The sequence below is a fragment of the Microcaecilia unicolor genome, chromosome 11 (genome assembly GCF_901765095.1).
Source record: "Microcaecilia unicolor chromosome 11, aMicUni1.1, whole genome shotgun sequence".
In the NCBI taxonomy this organism is placed as follows: domain Eukaryota; kingdom Metazoa; phylum Chordata; class Amphibia; order Gymnophiona; family Siphonopidae; genus Microcaecilia; species Microcaecilia unicolor.
Window position 1 is genome coordinate 13,213,279 of NC_044041.1, and position 20,331 is coordinate 13,233,609.

Consider the following 20,331-nt stretch of genomic DNA (forward strand, 5'->3'; position numbering starts at 1 on the left):
TAACCTACCCTTCAATTATGGGCTGCTCATGTCTTTGTCAGTGGGCAAACTTACAAAATCAGCAAGGGATCAAATACTTATTTCCCCCACTGTATATACTATTGGAAAAAGAACGCACACTATGTGCAAAGAGCACATGCTTTTTCAAAGAATGTATACTCCCAGTACTGCGTGAACAAGTGTGCATGCATACACGGAGAGAGTGGTGGATGCTTGGAATGCCCTCCTGCAGGAGGTGGTGAAGATGAAAACGGTAACAGAATTCAAACTTGCATAGGATAAACATAAAGGAATCCTGTTCCGAAGGAAGGGATCCTCAGGAGCTTAGCTGAGATTGGGTGGCAGAGCCGGTGGTGGGAGGCAGGGCTGGTGGTTGGAAGGCGGGGATAGTGCTGGGCAGACTTATACGGTCTGTGCCAGAGCCGGTGGTGGGAGGCGGGGATAGTGCTGGGCAGACTTATACGGTCTGTGCCCTGAAAAAGACAGGTACAAATCAAAGTAAGGTATACACAAAAAGTGGCACATATGAGTTTATCTTGTTGGGCAGACTGGATGGACCATGCAGGTCTTTTTCTGCCGTCATCTACTATGTTACAAGTTACTATTAGGAAAAGAATGCACACTACATGCAAAGCATGTACACTTTTTAATGAGTGCATACTCTGTTGCGAGAACACATGCAGACGCATACACTGCTGGGAAAAGGGCGCACAGTTTTTTTTAAAGAATGCATACACTTTTCCAATACTGCATGAACGCTTACGCATGCATATATCATTGGGAAAAGAATGCACACTATGTGCTAAGAGGGAACACTTTTAAAAAATACATACATTTTTCGAAAACTGCATGCCTCTGTGTGCATATGCAGGAAAAGAGGGCACGCTCTTTACATACAGCACCCATTCCTTTGCAAAGAGTGCGCACTCTTGACAACATTCATTCCAGAAAATCAACAACAATAAAACACAAACATTTGTTGGCCGCTGATCCTATTCAGTAGTATCACAGCACCTGCTCTTAAGTGCTGGGTATTTGCCACATTTCATAACCTCTGATGGCGGTAATAGGCCATCAGTACTCCTCAGAACACCTCATCTATAAATGTCTGTACTCAGTCAGAAGTCTGACAGCTATGCCATGAATAAGCAGTTCATACCCTCTGCTGGCAAAGGACAAAAAGCACTTTGGTCAGATACACAAGTATAGTCCAAGGCAGATCTTTTCCATGAGGTTAATCATTCTGTGCAATAATGCATGTCTATTAATCAAAGTGAAAGATAAAGACTGATCCTATCTTTCTGCTCTTCTCCTCTCAGGAAGTGATGCCGCAGCTCTCCGGCACTGCAGATGAATTTTTTTTTTAAGGAGCAAAGGTTCCTACCAGCAATGCAGATTATTTTATAGGGGAATTGCTGCTCTGAGGTACAATAACCTTTCCGCATTGCATACCACTCCCCCCTATTTCTGCTGTATAGGATCTCCCCCTCCCCTCCTACTGAAGTCACTGCAGTGCGAAATTAAAGCAGCCTGATCTGCAGACTGCAAGTCAATGCAGCTGTATCCAGAGGTAGCAGCACAAATAGGGAAAACCCAAGGAACGCAAAGCCTTCAGGCAGAAGAACAATCAATAAAAGTCACTCTTCCTTGTTGTTATTTCATTTTGGAGCTGAAATAAGTTATGAGATCGATGTACATTACTCCTGCTTAGCCGCTGTCATTGGTGCAGTAACTAGTAAATCATGGTGCTGCTGAACTGATGATCATCAGGAATCTGATACACGCCCTGCGGGGCATACACAGATAACACTCTTTTGGGGTATTATTGGGAACATGGCATTTAGTATAGATTAAAGAATAACGTGACTCCACTACTACGTTCTGGTATTTGACAATGCAGTATCTGGAAGGAAATTGTTCCCTTTATTTATAGACCCGAATTCATAACGCCCAAATAATAACATAACTAACTCCAAGGGTATTGTAAAAATAATTACTTATTTATTTACGATAGCAACAAGAACAAAATACTACTACTACTACTTAACATTTCTAGAGCGCTACAAGGGTTACGCAGCGCTGGACAGTTTAACAAAAAAGGCCAGTCCCTGCTCAAAGGAGCTTACAATCTAATGGGCGAAATGTCAAGTTGGGGCAGTCTAAATTTCCTGAGTAGAGGTGAAGTGGTTAGGTGCCGAAAGCGACATTGAAGAGGTGGGCTTTGAGCAAGGATTTGAAGATGGGCAGGGAGGGGGCCTGGCGAATGGGCTCAGGGAGTTTATTCCAGGCATGGGGTGAGGCGAGGCAGAAAGGGCGGAGCCTGGAGTTGGCGGTGGTGGAGAAGGGTACTGAAAGGAGGGATTTGTCTTGATAGCGGAGGTTACGGGTAGGAATGTAAGGGGAGATGAGGGTAGAGAGGTAGGGAGGGGCTGCAGATCAAGTCATGAAACAGAATTGGTCTTATCATGAAAATAGCACAGAGTAAATGCACATAAACCCTAAGGTTGGCTCCTAATTCGACCAGTTACTCTAAACCCACAGCACTTACAAACCAACTATACATGGCAACTATACAACCTGACTGGAGATGGTACCGGACATCCAGCAGATGGTAGTGTGTTCCTCAGACAGGTCAATCAGAGAGCAGGGGCTCCACTTCAGATAGAATGCAGTCTTTTTCCCTCAGATATGAGCCTCTTTTATACAGAAATCACAAGCTGCAGCTGGGTTAGTGATATGCACTCTGGCCTTGTTGTAGATAACTATTTAGCCCAAATATTGTGACTTGAGAAGCCACAATATTGTCTCACTGACACCACATTGAAGGGGTCACTTTGAGAATCAGCCGGGGATTCATGAACAATGTGCGGTGTTTTTGCAGCCACAGCACCTGTCCGCCTGCAAGGGAAATTCCGATAGTCCTTCGCTGGTCTGGCCATGACGTCAGTGTTGATAACGAAAACGAAATACGTATAAGATTTGTTTGACCCCTGATGCAGGCTTTGATGCCGAAACACGGCCGTGTCGGGTCGTTATCCGATTATCAATAAAGTTTTTTTGGATCGCCTCTACATTTGTCCTCACTTTTTTGTTTTCTTTGTCCTTGATTTGCGTGAGGATTTTCCTCTCCGCTTTTTTGTTGCTTGTCAGTGTTGATGATAACATTTTTATTCTGGTACACTGGCACCCTTGGCAGTGTTCTCTTGCCTGTATGCAAGGCCGAGGCCTATTAGACAATGTTCCTCTCCAAGAAAGATGAGATCAGCTAGAGATTGTATTTAAAGTTAGGTTGGAAATGCTGAATAGTGCCATGTATTATAATCCCATATACTTTAGTTTTATAGGAACATACAGTGCTTTATGCAGGGGCCCTTTGCCCCACAGCCCCTTTCACCACCGATGCTTCTGCGGTGACGTCTGCTAGTAGAGACTAGCCATTTAATCCATGCAAGCGGTTAAGACTCTTCTAAAAGCATGTTTGATGCTTACATCATCCTAATGACACCAACCCTTTTAAATGCATTAGTCATTCTCATGCAGAACGATTTTCTGTTGAGTCACCTGGCACACTTTCAGACAGAAAAAGAATGCCCATTTCATGGCTGGCACAGTTTAGGCTTCATTCATAGCTATTTCTATCTCCAGCACATGGCCTGAAAGAAGACTGTGAAGAAGGGCCAATGAGCTGCAGCCCAAGGAGAACGAGAAGAAACATTCTATAAACCAATAAAAACAATATGAAACAAGCCAGAGAAGAAGGGCAGAAACAGGTCAAGGACACACACACAGAAAAAAAATCCCACTGCACAATCATCGTCAAGAAATAAAGAGCTAGAAGCTTTAGGAAACTGGAGCTAGACTGCAGCAGAGAAGGTGCTACAAAGTTATTTAGATCTTAATAAATAAAATAATAATTAAGCCTATTTATGAAGAGATTCATCCAAGGTGGTGTACAACAAGAACAGCTTGATATAAACAATTTACATTGTACTAACAGCATAACAGTAGCAGTGGCGTAGCCTGAAGACAATTTTTGGGTGGGCCAGCAGGTTGGATGGGTGGGCACTACAACCCCACCCCCACACACACGGTCCAGCACATTTAAAGTTATCAGCGCTGCCTCCACTCACCTTCTCCCACCGTGGCGCTGCCTCCTCTCCTTCACTTCATGGTCTCCGTCTCCCACCCCCGCGGCAGCGCTCTATTGGCGCTGCCTGCCTGACAGCTGACAGATGCGGCGCGACGACGTCCTGCTCCGGGACCTTCCCTCTGCCACATGCAATCTGCTCTGCATAAGCAGGAAGTTGAATCAATGCAGCAGAGGGAAGGCCCCGGAGCAGGAGGACGTCGCGTTGCGTCTGTCAGCTGTCAGGCAGGCAGCGCTGATAGCAAATTGAAAGCGCTGCCGCGAGGGTGGGAGACAGAGACCGTGAAGTGCAGGAGAGGAGTCAGCGCTAAGGCAGGGGTGGGAGAAGGTGAGGATGGGCCTGAGACAAAACTGGGTGGGCCTGGGCCCATCCAGGCCCACCCGTAGCTACGCCCCTGAACAGTAGTAAATTGGAAACATGACAGCACAACCGACATCTATGGACATTATATTGGGGTGGAGTAGTTGTCTAATGGTTAAAGCAGTGGGCTAAGAACCAGGGCGGCCAGGGTTCAAATCCCATGTTTGCTCCTTGTGATCTTGGCCAAGTCACTTAACCCTCCACCGCCTCAAATACAAACTTAGATTGTAAACACTGGAAATGCCTATTGTGCCTGAATGTCACTCACCATAAGCTACAACTGAAAAGGCCCGAACTAAGTCCAAATCCAAAACATCTGCAAGATTAGAAAAGCCTACAGGAATTTCAGCAAGATGGTGCAGTCAAGTTTAAGTAAGGACCACTAAATGTGACACGGTTATTGGAAAAGTCAATGAAGAAGCCATTCAAGATTACTGGATACCATAGGGAAAAAAAATCTTTCAGAACATAATATTATCAATAGAAATCAAACAAAATAAAACATGGAAAAGAAAATAAGATGATACCTTTTTATTGGTTATTAGGTTATGTCCAATAAAAAAGGTATCATCTTATTTTCTTTTCCATGTTTTATTTTGTTTGATTTCTATTGATAACCTTAAGAGTGGACTAACACGGCTACCACACTCCTCTACTTAAGAACATAATGTTGAATGCATGAACAGCAGCCCATCAGTTTCAGATCCTGCAGGTTTTTTATAGTTCAATCCTTGAGAAGACTGAAGATATGAATATATCACTTGAAGCTTCAGTGGCAGTGGATCAAACAAGTCTTTATGATTTAGAAGAACGTGTGAAATATCTAATTAGATCTGTCTATGATGCATATGACACATCATCTAGAGGGTCAATACTAGCAGTAGCTGCAAGAAGAATGGCCTGGTCAAGAGCTTCTGGTCTACAAGATGTGCGAGAATGCTTAACGGACATGACATGCACAAGAGAAAATCTTTTTGGTGAAAAGGTCAAAGACACTTTCTCCCTTGTAAAGAAAACTGTTCCACAATCCAAACCTTGGCAGCAGATAACATCGACCAACTAGAGGCATTAAGACAGCTGAAAGGGTGATCAATAGATCCCAACCAACGAAATGTTGTTTTCTCCTTGTTTAGCTTAAGCCTATGAACCACAACCCAATTTTCTATTATAGTAAAACAATTTGTTAAACCATCAAGAGTTACAGACCAATCAGGACAAAGAATTGATATATCATAAATGAAAAAAAGATAGATTAGCTTGTTCCAAAAGAACTCCCAAAGACTGTAATAAAACATTACATAAAGTAGGTGACAGAGGTGAACCCTGCGGAACACTGCAAGGCAATCTCCAACAAGCTGACATTCCCTTATTCCACCTACTGAATAAGACCTGCTGGTGAGAAAACCACTTTAATACTGATCCAGAGATTCAAAAATTACTTAACATATACAAGATCTTGTGATCAACCAAATTAAAAGCAGATGAAAGGTCAAATTGGACCAAAATAGCACATTTCCCTTGACTCAACAAGGTTTTACCTAAAGCAATAATTGAACCTACAACGGTCCCTGTGCTAAAATGCCTTCGTAAATCAGACTGGATATCATATTTAGTCAAATATCTCTGAAGTTGCTGAATGGCAAGATCCTTCATTAACCTGGTTACAAATGGTATGGAAGCGACATGTCTATAATTACTAACCTCCTTTAAGTTTCCATTTGGGTTCTTAGGAATCGGAGTGAGGGCTATATTACCTTTATCAGATGGAAAATCACCCTTCTGAAACTAAATATTAATCCATTTAATTTGTGAATGTAAGTATAGAGGAGAAGCATACTTCATTAGGTGTGCAGGGCAAGCATCCAAACTACATGAAGATTTAGCATACTTCTGTAATACTTTCTTGGTACCTTCAATAGTAATTTCATCAAATTTCAACCATACCCTAACTATCAAAACAGCAGGATTAAGTGAAACTATATCCTTAATAAAATCATTATGCTTTGGTAACTGCACCCTTATATTCTCCACTTTACTCTTGAAATAATGTTCTAGTTCCTTAACCGTTGGTACCTGCTGCCCACTAGACTTCACAGAGAGAGTGGTAGATACCGGGAATGCCCTCCTACGGGAGGTGGTGGAGATGAAAACCGTAACTAAATTCAAAAATTTGTGGGATAACATAAAGGAATCCTGTATAGAAGGCATGGAACCAAAACAAGCTTAGAGGTAATTAGATGTCAACACCAGTAATTGGGACGCAAAGCCAGTGTTGGGCAGACTTCTATGGTCTGTACCGTGATCGTGGCTGAACAGATTCAGCTTCGGTAACTGGAGAACAAAGCCAGTGCCAGGCAGACGTCTGTAGTCTGTGCCTTGACAATGGCAATGACAAATCAAGATCAAGTATAAATATTACAACATGAGTTTATCTTGCTGGGCAGACTGGATAGACCTTACAGGTCTTTATCTGCCATCATCTACTATGTTGTGCGGGTCCGAAGAATCCAGAGGGGAAAGAATCTGAATGTTATCAGCAAAGACATAGGCCATAAGGCCAACAGATTGAATAAGGGTCAAAAGAGGTGCCATTGAAAAGTGTGGGAGCCAGGATAGAACCCTGAGGCACCCCACAGTTGGTAGAGAAAGGTGCAGAGGTTCTGTTGTTGAAATGTACAACGTACGCCCTGATGGCCAAAAATTGGCATCACAGATTTGCCCAATCCAAGGCCAAATCTGTGATGCCAATATCTTGTAACCACTAAAGATAGAATGATCTATCAGGTCAAATGCAGCAGACAAGTCTAAGGAGAGAAGTAATACAGATTTGGAGCGGTCTAGGAAGGATTTGAGAAAAGTAGCGACACCAAGCTGGATTGTCTCTGTGCAATGGTGCCAGCAAATGCTAGTCTGGTTCAGGTGAAACACATTGGGGTTTTTTTTCCTATAAAATCATTAAGTTGTGAAAGACAATATTCTCAGTGAATTTTGCCAAACAGTAGATTGGCTTTAGGGTGATAATTGGAGAAGAAAGCACCAAAACTGTTAGAAATGGTGGTGAGCATCTTGAGAATAAAGAGCAGCAGTGTTGGAAACCCTATTGATACGCTTTAAGTAGTAATCTTTTTTTGCATTAGTAATAGAGGATTTGTAGACAGCAAGTGAGTTGGGAAAGCAGTGATGTCTCCAGTGTTGTTTTGCTTGTCCGAGTTGGGTTTTCAATAGTTTTAAAGATGGTGTAAATCATGGTTCATTTGCTTTGGTAGAATGGAGGCTGGGAAGTAGAGGAGCAACTGTGTCAAAGACTTTGGTAAGAGAAGTATTCCATTGTATAGCTTGCTCATCAATGGAGAGTTTGGGGAAGTCATCAAGCTGGAGGTCTAGGGTTGATTGAAGGGATTCAGAGGTCAATTTGGTAAGATCTTGAGAAAGGTGAGTCTGAATGTGTCAGCAAGTTGGGGCTTCAAGATCGGTTAGGAGGAAAGAGAGCAGGCTGCCATCAGTCCAGGGGTAAGATCGTATCGAGAGACAGTAAAAATTAACATGTGATTGAAGTGGACAAAGAGTAGTGTTTAATGTATGTCCAGCTGTATGGGTTGGTTCATTAATTGGTTGTCTTAAATCAAGATTGGAGATAAGTATGAGTAGGTCAGTAGAGAAAAGTGAAGTTGGGTCATCTACATGGGAGATTGAAATCACCAAACATGATGGGGTTAGGATGGTGCAGGCAGTGATCCATAAGCACGTGCCATATAAGCTGCATTGAATGGGTGGACAGTGGAGGGGGATGGTAAAGGAGAAAACCTAAAGGGGGAAGGGTCTGAATGCGGAAGATGAGTGTCTCCAAAGGAGGATGAGTGTACGTAGGTCTGCATAACTGTGGAAAAGGAAAGAGTAACCAGGAGGCGCAGATTGAGCAAGATAAGCTAGTAAAACATCGGTGAGCCAGGTTTCAACTAGACAGAGAATATCAAGTTTGTCAGATAAAATGAAGTCCCTGATAAAAGAAGTGCTTGCCACGAAGTGAACGCATGTTAAGAAGTCCAAGTTTTAACTGTAGGGGAAGACTGGGTGTGGTTAAAGGAGAGGTTGGCATTAGAGGAACAGATTGGAGGCAAATTACCTGGGGAAGACCAGGCAGCAGAAGTTTGGTCCGAGGCTGATGGCCCCAGGCATACGTCCAAGGTGACAAAGATGAGAAGTAGCTGCATTCTCATTTTTAGTAGTTTTGTTTCTTTTTCTGTGACATTTTATCAATAGAGATTCTACATGGATGGAATGTTGCTATTCCACTAGCAACATTCCATGTAGAAGGCTGCGCAGGCTTCTGTTTCTGTGAGTCTGACGTCCTGCGGCCACATTGGTGATCTGCAAGGGCCGACTTCTACATGGAATGTTGCTAGTGGAATAGCAACATTCCATGTAGAATCTATAGAAATCAAACAAAATAAAACATGGAAAAGAAATAAGATAATACCTTTTTTATTGGACATAACTTAACACATTTCTTGATTAGCTTTCGAAGGTTGCCCTTCTTCGTCAGATCGGAAATAAGCAAATATGCTAGCTGGCAGTGTATATAAGTGAAAACATTCAAGCATTACTATGACAGTAAAATAGATACCATTGGAGATTCTACATGGAATGTTGCTACTATTGGAGATTCTACATGGATGGAATGTTGCTATTCCACTAGCAACATTCCATGTAGAAGGCTGCGCAGGCTTCTGTTTCTGTGAGTCTGACGTCCTGCACGTACGTGCAGGACGTCAGACTCACAGAAGCAGAAGCCTGCGCGGCCACATTGGTGATCTGCAAGGGCCGACTTCTACATGGAATGTTGCTAGTGGAATAGCTTTTACAATATCAATGTCTCTGGTAACATTCAACCACTTGTATACACAAACCAGGACTCTTAGCCACCAACTTCAAGAAAGTGCTAGCAAAACAGTTCACACCAGTATAATGTGGCAGATCTATAATTTATATGTATAGAGTACCCTCAGATATAAACCACTGTAACTGCAGTCAATAATGCTGCTAAAAAGTGGCATAGCACTTCTTTCATTGGGTAACTCTGACAATTTTTTGGGGAGAGCAACATATGCTCATTTTTTTATGCATCCCAATCACCACAGTGCTATAAAATCACTTGTAACTTTTAAAATAGTATATACTAGGTGAAAACTGTGCACTTATCTTTTGAGTTCTTGCCTCCCAGGCAGAACTATCTTGCCTTGTTAAAACATTTATCAGTTGCCTTTCCCTGGAACTGATAAATGTTTTAACAAGGCAAGATAGTTCTGCCTGGGAGGCAAGAACTCAAAAGATAAGTGCACAGTTTTCACCTAGTATATACTATTTTAAAAGTTACAAGTGATTTTATAGCACTGTGGTGATTGGGATGCATAAAAAAATGAGCATATGTTGCTCTCCCCAAAAAATTGTCAGAGTTACCCAATGAAAGAAGTGCTATGCCACTTTTTAGCAGCATTATTGACTGCAGTTACAGTGGTTTATATCTGAGGGTACTCTATACATATAAATTATAGATCTGCCACATTATACTGGTGTGAACTGTTTTGCTAGCACTTTCTTGAAGTTGGTGGCTAAGAGTCCTGGTTTGTGTATACAAGCTAGTGGAATAGCAACATTCCATGTAGAATCTATAGAAATCAAACAAAATAAAACATGGAAAAGAAATAAGATGATACCTTTTTTATTGGACATAACTTAACACATTTCTTGATTAGCTTTCGAAGGTTGCCCTTCTTCGTCAGATCGGAAATAAGCAAATGTGCTGACAGTGTATATAAGTGAAAACATTCAAGCATTACTATGAGTGTCTGTGACATTTTGAAATTGTCATTAATAAAATTATAAAGAGACCAGCCTTGTGGCTCAGTGGCATTGCTGCGCAGGACTAGGGTTTGATTCCAGGGTCAGGTCTTCCACTGATCAGGACTGGAGATTTTGCCGAAGTACCATTCACAGCCTATGATGGGGAAAGAGTTCTTCACTGTAAAACGTTGACAATCTCATGGCTGGATTTAGTGCCCCTATGTTTGCAGGAATCCAAAGGGATCCCTGATGCCCAGCCCCCAACTAAGAATTGTCACTCCAATGGCAGAGTTAAGTGAGTTGGGAGGGGGGTGAGATGTGAAAATCATGGAAAAATCTAGAGATTGTTATGAAGGAAGGTTTATGGTGCTGGATCAAATGATTTGTATTTTAGATTTGACTACCTGTTTTTCCAAACCTCAAGTCAATTTACAATCAGGTAAGAGCAGATATTTTCCAAAGGCAGAAGCAGCATACAATGGAGAGGATCAGAGTACACAACAACAGCAACACACACACACAAAAAAAAAGCACAAAGGGCATTCAAGAATGGTACAAGAGTTCTTTATTAGTGACCTGACACGGGCCGTGTTTTGGCGTTAAAACACCACCTGCATCAGTGGTCAATTCTTAGCCAGGTTCTGGTAGCTTACACAGGGGAGACCTACACTGCACAGCAGTGTCGGGTCACTAATAAAGAACGCTTGCACCATTTTTGAAGGACCTTTGTGCTTTTTTTTTTGTGTGTATTCCTATCCTATCTAATTTATCTAGGAATCTTCACGATATTGACCCTTCATCTCTATCCTCCCATGTTTCAAACCTCCTCTCTACTGTGGCACCATCCACGTCTGTCAACGAGGCTGTTTCTTCTTACAACAATACTCTATCCTCTGCCTTAGAAACTCTTGCACCTTTGATGACCCGCCCTGTAAGGCGTACAAAACCCCAACCTTGGCTGACTTCTAATATCCGCTACCTACGTTCCTGTACCCGCTCCGCCGAACGCCTCTGGCGGAAATCTCGGGCCCTTGCTGATTTCTTACACTTTAAGTTCATGCTGACCTCCTTCCAATCTGCTCTTTTACATGCCAAACAGGATTATTATATCCAACTGACCAACTCTCTTGGCTCTAATCCTCGACTTCTCTTCACCACATTGAACTCTCTCCTCAAGGTGCCCCCTCCCCCAACTCCCCCTTCATTATCTCCTCAGACCCTTGCTGAATTCTTTCACAACAAGGTTCAAAAGATAAACCTTGCATTCTCTACCTCGCCACCTCTCCCTCCACTAGTCCGTTCTCCTCTCTCTCCTTCCCCTCATTCCCTTTCCTCCTTTCCTGAAGTTACTATTGAGGAAACTACACTTCTCCTTTCTTCCTCAAAATGTACCACCTGTTCCTCTGATCCCATTCCCACCCACCTTCTTAATGCCATCTCTCCTACTCTTATTCCTTTTATCTGTCACATTCTCAACCTCTCACTTTCCACTGCGACTGTCCCTGCTGCCTTTAAACATGCTGTGGTCACACCTCTCCTTAAGAAGCCTTCACTTGACCCTACTTGTCCCTCTAATTACCGACCCATCTCCCTCCTTCCTTTTCTCTCCAAATTACATGAGCGTGCTGTTCACCGCCGCTGCCTTGATTTTCTCTCCTCACATGCTATTGACCCATTACAATCTGGTTTTCGCCCTCTCCACTCAACCGAAACTGCGCTTACTAAAGTCTCCAATGACCTATTACTGGCTAAATCCAGAGGTCAATATTCCATCCTCATTCTTCTTGATCTTTCTGCTGCTTTTGACAGTGTCGATCACAGCATACTTCTCGATACCCTGTCCTCACTTGGATTCCAGGGCTCTGTCCTTTCCTGGTTCTCTTCCTACCTCTCCCTCCACACCTTTAGTGTTCACTCTGGTGGATCCTCTTCTACTTCTATCCCTCTGCCTGTCGGCATACCTCAGGGTTCTGTTCTTGGTCCCCTCCTCTTTTCTATCTACACTTCTTCCCTTGGTTCATTAATCTCATCCCATGGCTTTTCCTACCATCTCTATGCTGATGACTCCCAAATCTACCTTTCTACCCCTGATATCTCACCTTGCATCCAAACCAAAGTTTCAGCGTGCTTGTCTGACATTGCTGCCTGGATGTCTCAACGCCACCTGAAATTAAATATAACCAAAACCGAGCTTCTCATTTTCCCCCCCAAACCTACCTCCCCCGCTCCCCCCGTTTTCTATTTCTGTTGATGGCTCTCTCATTCTCCCTGTCTCCTCAGCTCGAAACCTTGGGGTCATCTTTGACTCTTCTCTCTCCTTCTCTGCTCATATCCAGCAGACCGCCAAGACCTGTCGTTTCTTTCTTTACAACATCCGTAAAATTCGCCCCTTTCTTTCTGAGCACTCTACCAAAACCCTCATCCACACCCTTGTCACCTCTCGTTTAGACTACTGCAATCTGCTTCTTGCTGGCCTCCCACTTAGGCACCCCTCCCCTCTCCAGTCGGTTCAAAACTCTGCTGCCCGTCTCATCTTCCGCCAGGGTCGCTTTACTCATACTACCCCTCTCCTCAAGACCCTTCACTGGCTCCCTATCCGTTTTCGCATCCTGTTCAAACTTCTTCTACTAACCTCTAAATGTATTCACTCTGCTGCTCCCCAGTATCTCTCCACACTCGTCCTTCCCTACACCCCTTCCCGTGCACTCCGCTCCATGGATAAATCCTTCTTATCTGTTCCCTTCTCCACTACTGCCAACTCCAGACTTCGCGCCTTTTGTCTCGCTGCACCCTACGCCTGGAATAAACTTCCTGAGCCCCTACGTCTTGCCCCATCCTTGGCCACCTTTAAATCTAGACTGAAAGCCCACCTCTTTAACATTGCTTTTGACTCGTAACCACTTGTAACCACTCGCCTCCACCTACCCTCCTCTCTTCCTTCCCGTTCACATTAATTGATTTGATTTGCTTACTTTATTTATTTTTTGTCTATTAGATTGTAAGCTCTTTGAGCAGGGACTGTCTTTCTTCTGTGTTTGTGCAGTGCTACGTATGCCTTGTAGCGCTATAGAAATGCTAAATAGTAGTAGTAGTAACATGGAATTTGAACCCTGGCTTCTCTGGATCTCAGTGTGATGTTCTCACCACTAGGCCTACTCCTCCATGCAAGATGAAACTACTGGGACCAGAGAAAATACATATTATGTTAAATTCTGATGATTTGCAGACTTCCCTATTCATGTTGACACACAAAAGTAAGGGTGAGGCATTTGATACACTACCTTTCTCTGGTACAACCAAAGCAGTTTATGTATTATATACAGGTACTTTCTCTGTCCCTAGTGGGCTCATGATCTAAGTTTTATACAGGTGCAGTGGAGAGTTAGGTGATTTGCCCAGGGTCACAAGGAGCCACAGTGGGAATCAAACCCAGTTCCCCAGCTCACTAATCATTAGGTTACTCCTCCACTGAAGTGCCCTATAGTTATAATCAGTAAAATCTGAATAAGAACATAAGCACTGCCATACTGGGACAGACCGAAGTTCCATCAAGCCCAGTATCCTGTTTTCAAACAGCACTTAACTTGTGCAGGCTGGCGAACTCTTGCACCCCGACAGGTCCCCGTTTCGTTTTTTTCAAGGGGGAGTATCGCCGCATCGGATTTCAGCATGTCGTGGCTGTGTGTGCGAGAAGCGGTTGAGCACGCACAGCCACGACATGCTGAAATCCGATGCGGCGATACTCCCCCTTGAAAAAGATTAACGAAACGGGGACCTGTCGGGGTGCAAGAGTTCGCCAGCCTGCACAAGTGAAGTGCTGAGTATATTTTGTATCGAGTGCTTTAAAAGTCACAAGTTTCTTGCATCATCCAGCCTCAATAATTTTGTACTAACGGGGCTGAATGAATTGGTAGCCATAGGGCGGTGGAGGTTGAGTCAATGATTAGCAAACAGGCACGTACAAGTGATCCACCATTGGGTGAGATGTGAATAATCGTGTGCAATATATGAGACTCTAATCCACCTAGTTATTTCAACAGCTCTCGTTTTATGGTTACTCATCCATACACACTCAGTGATAATTTTTATCCTAGAAATAAGCGGTGGATTTTATTTAAAACATGTACAGCCTGCCTATTAACTAGGCAGGTTACAAAATAAACAAGCACAATAATTTAAACAAATCACATACATACCAACATATATAATATAAACATCATATCTTCATCTCCATAAAAGAATAAAGTACACACTGAATTAAATCCCAAAATATGCTGTGCAAATAAAAATATCAAGGTTCTGCAACAGAAGCCACCTCAAAGGTAATTCATTCCACCCAACAGAACCAGCATAAGAGAATACTGTCTTCGCTGTACAGAAGAATGCAAACAACTCAAAGATGGAACAATCAATCATTGTGTGTTTTCACAGTGTAACGCTCGTGTCGGCCTGCAACGCTTTCTTAAAATAAGGAGGAACTAAATCATATAAAGGCTTAAAAATCAATAAAAACAATTTAAAACAAACTCTATAAGAAACTGGCAGCCAATGAAGAGCTTTCATCGCACCTGTTACAGACTCAAAATGATCCAAACCAAAGATCATGTGTACTGCAGCATGCTGAACAACCTACAGGGCATGAAGTTTGGCTTCTGAAATCCTCAATAAGAGACTATTATAATAGTCTACCTTTGTAAGCACTAAGCTTTGAACTACAATCTGAAAATCATACTTCGTTAGTAACAGTTTCAACTTTCTCATGGCTTATGGACTTTTCTTTTAGGAAATTATCCAAAACCTTTTTTCAAACCCTGCTAAGCAAACTGCTTTACCACATTCTCTGGCAACAAATTCCAGAGTTTAATTACACACTGAGTGAAGAAATATTTTCTTCAGTTTGTTAGTAGCTTTATTTCATGCCCCCTAGTCCTAGTATTTTTGGAAAGAGTAAAACAAGTGATTTACCGCTACCCATTCCACTCCACTCAGTAGTTTATAGACCTCTATTCATGTCTACCTCCTCAGCCATCTCTTCTCCAAGCTGAAGAGCCCTAGTCGCTTTAGCCTTTCCTCATTGGGAAGTCATTCCATCCCCTTTATTATTTTTTTGTTACCCTTCTCTGTACCTTTTTTTAATTCCTTTTTAAGGTGCAACCAGAATTGCACACTGCATTCGAGGTGTGGTCGCAACATGGAGCAATAGAAAGGCATTATAACATTCTCATTTTTGTTTTCCATTCCTTTCCTAATAATTCTTAACATTCTATTTGCTTTCTTAGCTGTCACTGCACACTGAGCAGGGCTGCCGAGAGGGGGGGACAGGGGGGACAAAAGTCCCCGGGCCCGGGCCTCCGGGGGGGGGGAGCCCACCTCGCTCCGGAACTAACCTTAAGCCTCCTTCTTTCACTTCGCGCGAGCAGGGCAGGCCACTCCTTCTTTCCGTGTCCCGCCTTCGCCTGACGTAACGTCCGTGAGGGCGGGACACGGAAGGAAGGAGGAGAGGTCTGCCCTGCTGCTGTTTGCGCGAAGTGAAAGGAGGCGGCTTAAAGTTAGTTCCGGGCCCGGTAGCGGGTGGAAGGGGGGCCCGGCGACTTCAGGTGGGCGGCAACCTCGGGGGGGGGGGGGGCCGGGGGTGGCCTTGTCCCGGGCCTGGCTCTCGGCGGCCCTGACACTGCGCAGAGCGTTTGAATGTATCATCAACAATGACACCTAGATCCTTTTCCTGGGCGGCCAATTTGAGTTGCTTGAAGTACTCAGCAGGTCCTAAAGACGATCCATTCCCTGTTGCTCATTCCTAGAAAAGACGACGAACTGGCTAATAACTATGAATGGATCTGTTCTCTAGAAACTTCTCCAAGCCTTAAAAAAATCCAGCTAAACTATGAGCCTTCTCCACTTTTTCAGCCAAATTTCACAACTTTTTCTTTTTTTAACCTTTACAGACCACGTAGCCCAGAAGAGAAGCATCAGAAGAGAAGCCAATGCTCTCAAATGAATACCCCCCCCCCCAAAAAAAAAAAAAAATTATATATATAACTAGTCAACAACCATATGGAGAAACATTGTTTAATGAGGCCATGTGGAGGAGTGGCCTAATGGTTAGTGCAGCGGGCTTTGATCCTGGCAACATAGGTTCGATTCCCACTGCAGCTCCTTGTGACCTTGGGTAAGTCACTTAGCCTTCCATTGCCCCAGGTACAAAAACTTAAGATTGCAATCCCTGCATATAATGTGTACAGTGCTGTCTATGTCTGGTAGCGCTATAGAAATGATTAGTACTAGTAGTAGTACATGTCTGTGATTACATTTCCTTGAGTTGCCTCACTAGACTGGCACACATGATAATGAGCAGTAAATCTTCCTTCAGCAGTGGGAGATCTCAAGTGCCAGACTTAGCAGAGTTTAAAAAAGGTTTGGACGGCTTCCTAAAGGAAAAGTCCATAGACCGTTATTAAATGGACTTGGGGACAATCCACTATTTCTGGGATAAGCAGTATAAAATGTTTTGTACATTTTTGGGATCTTGCCAGGTATTTGTGACCTGGATTGGCCACTGTTGGAAACAGGATGCTGGGCTCGATGGACCTTTGGTCTTTCCCAGTATGGCAATACTTATGTACTTATGTACTTGGGATTCTGAATGGAATGTTGCTACTCTTTGGGGTTCTACATGGAATGTTGCTACACTTTGAAATTCTGCATGGAATCTTGTTATTCTTTAGAATTCTAGAATCTTGCTGTTCTTTGGGGTTCTACATAGAATGTTATTTAGGTTTCTGCCAGGTATTTGTAACCTGGATTGGCCACTGTTGGAAACAGGATGCTGGGCTTGATGGACCTTTGGTCTGTCCCAGTATGGCAATACTTATGTACTTGGGATTCTGAATGGAATGTTGCTACTCTTTGGGGTTCTACATGGAATGTTGCTACACTTTGAAATTCTGCATGGAATCTTGTTATTCTTTAGAATTCTAGAATCTTGCTACTCTTTGGGTTTCTGCCAGGTACTTGTGACCTGGATTGGCCACTGTTGGAAACAGGATGCTGGGCTTGATGGACCTTTGGTCCGTCCTAGTATGGCAATACTTATGTACTTATGTACTTGGGATTCTGAATGGAATGTTGCTACTCTTTGGGGTTCTACATGGAATGTTGCTACACTTTGAAATTCTGCATGGAATCTTGTTATTCTTTAGAATTCTAGAATCTTGCTACTCTTTGGGTTTCTGCCAGGTACTTGTGACCTGGATTGGCCACTGTTGGAAACAGGATGCTGGGCTTGATGGACCTTTGGTCCGTCCTAGTATGGCAATACTTATATACTTGGGATTCTGAATGGAATCTTGTTGTTCTTTAGAATTCTAGAATCTTTGTTATTCTTCAGGATTCCAGAATATTGATATTCTTTGGGGTTCTACATGGAATGTTGCTACTCTTTGGGTTTCTGCCAGGTACTTGTGACCTGGATTGGCCACTGTTGGAAACAGGATGCTGGGCTCGATGGACCTTTGGTGTTTCCCAGTATGGCAATACTTATGTACTTATGACTTCATGTGGTAGATTGACAAGACCGTAGCCCGTAAACATCAGAGTGAAGTGCGCCAATTTCTAGTTACCCCCCCCTCCCCCAAAAAAGATGACTAAAGAATACATTTGTCTTTTCAATTAACATGGTTCAAGCAAATGACAAAATAGAAGCCTCGGTTCTTCCTTATTAAAATTTAATTGGGCGAACTCAATCATATAAGAAACAAAAACAAAACAGACAATGCGAATGAGCAACAACGGAGGGAAATCGTGCATCCCTTGAGGTGTCACAGCAGAGGCCATGGCAAAGTCTTTAAGAACAGGTTAGCGCGACCTAGGCCTTGTCCCCTTAAAGATGCCAACACAGGTCAGCGGTGACTGAAGAACCCTTGGGGAAAGTTAAACTTAAAAGGCTTCATTCGATTTGGACCCCTAGAGGAGAAGAAATGAAAAGAAAAGGTGTCAAAGGATGGGTAACATTCAACAGAACATCAAATCTCTGCATTTAATGATGGTTTTTACTCATTCTTGGGAAATTCAAAAACAAAATTTAAACTCCCACTGTTTCTTTTGTGAAACTGATTTTTTTTTTTTGTTTCAACAATTTTTATTGATGATATAACAAAAGTAACCGTCAACAATTTCAATATATATTAATTGGAAAACAAGACAAACAGAGTACCAGCATGGCGGAAATCTCATCATCAAAATATTTAACATTTTCTCCCCCTCCCCCCCTCAGAGTATATGCCACGCTGTTTATTAACTTTTAAGTATATTTCAAACAACTAAAACTCACCATCACAATCAATTGCTGTAACCATCATCATTCAAAAGAAGCGTAGAGAGCCTGGATTCTTATGGTTCAACAATTTATCTTAATAATTCAACATTTACAGTACAGTCTACCAATTCAATTTGAACCTCCTTAGGTAACATGTCATAACCACACAATAGTAACGTTCACCGTTATCCTCCATAGTTCGTAATAAGTCCCTCCCCCCCCCCCCCCCCCAACAACACTGCTATACCCATCAAACTTTTACTTGCCTACTCCCCCCCCCTCGCCCTCTATTTGTGAAACTGATTTTTTTAAAACGTATTTAGATTTAGCTCCTGTTTCTCCATGTACCAAGCTTTGCCTGTTCTGCTCTTCCTGTACTGAGGTTTTCAGCTTGAGACAGAGGTTTTGAAAGCTCCCATTCAGGTAATGTGCACAATATGCATACCTGAAATACTGTGCAAAACCCTAGTCCAGAAACATGTTGGGCATACTGGGATACTTCCCGTAAGGTATGAAGGCCCCTTAGGGTGAAAGTTGGCCTTTTATCGCACTTTAGCATACTGCATATTATTAACCTGCGGTATCTCGGTACAGGTTAATGACATAACACTGTGCTCAGGTCTCCACCCCAGAGTATGTTTTCATTTCACAATAGTGGAACAGTCCCTTTTTTCCAAGTGGGGTGGAGACTGGGCACCCCCCCCCCCCCCCCTCAACCCACCCAACCACCTGTAAGCCCTCCCCAGGCCTACCTTAGGAAGCCCTGGTGGTCTAGTAGCCTCTTCAGCAGCAGGAACCCCCATTCGTTTCTGCCCTGTGCCGCTGCTCTGACAAAATGGCTGCCGAGAGATGCTGGGCTACTGTTAAGGTGGGTTATTTTTCTACAACTGATGCTATTTTAGCACTGGAGTTAACAATAATACATCTTAATGGTAGCCCACATTGATGACTTCCCCCCATAGTGTACTGAGCTAATATTAATCCTTTTCCTCTCATGCTTGCACTTTTACCCATCCTAACACCCCTCTCTGCCAGGGTTCAGAAGCTGGGATGAAGTGTTTAATTCTGTTCTGTGCTTCCTCTTTCTTCCACAACAGGATACGGCTCTCTGGCTCTGCGGTATGGGAGGCAGCAGAAGAGCTGATCTCACCTGACCAGGCGTAGGCACATCTTCTCCTGAGGGAACTCCTTGGGCCCCTCCACGCTGTTGTCATAACTTTCTGTTTCCAGGTACACATCGAGTCCCATGCACAGACGCTGCAGCTGATTGGTCAGGAGCTGGTAGCCTGGCTTGGGCCCACACAGCTCCTTGTGGTAGACATTCACTTCACTTTCTAGGGCCTGCATTGAAAAATGGATCCTATCAACAAGAAAGTCTCCTTCTAGACCAAGAAAGAAAAAGTCAGACTTCAACATATGGACCTACCCCTTTCTATTTCATCCACACTTCAACCGAATGCATGAGGACAACTACACATCTGCTGTAAAAGCAGGAATCTCGGATGTACAATCAGCCCTTCCCTTACAAACGTTTGTCCTTTTCTATACTCAAACTGCCTCACTGCATTTTATTGCATCCACCAATATACATTCCATCCCCGGTTGTATCATCTTCTCCCCCTCAATATTACACAACAGTTGCTACAAAAACTCCCATCTTCCTGCTAGTAT

General features: G+C 43.2%; 1 protein-coding gene across 5 annotated transcripts in view; it reads right to left on the reverse strand.

Moving 5' to 3' along the window:
- Positions 1 to 18,053: 18,053 nt before the first annotated feature.
- Positions 18,054 to 20,331, reverse strand: part of THOC5 (THO complex 5) — a 98,376-nt gene continuing 96,098 nt past the window's right edge. For all 5 annotated transcript variants that reach the window (XM_030219225.1, XM_030219221.1, XM_030219223.1 and 2 more), the window contains 2 exons: positions 19,811 to 20,001; positions 18,054 to 18,308 (listed from right to left, as the gene is read on the reverse strand). In XM_030219225.1, coding sequence (XP_030075085.1) covers positions 18,245 to 18,308; positions 19,811 to 20,001 — 255 coding nt within the window. In that variant the 3' untranslated portion in view covers positions 18,054 to 18,244. The remainder of the gene's footprint in view (positions 18,309 to 19,810; positions 20,002 to 20,331) is intronic.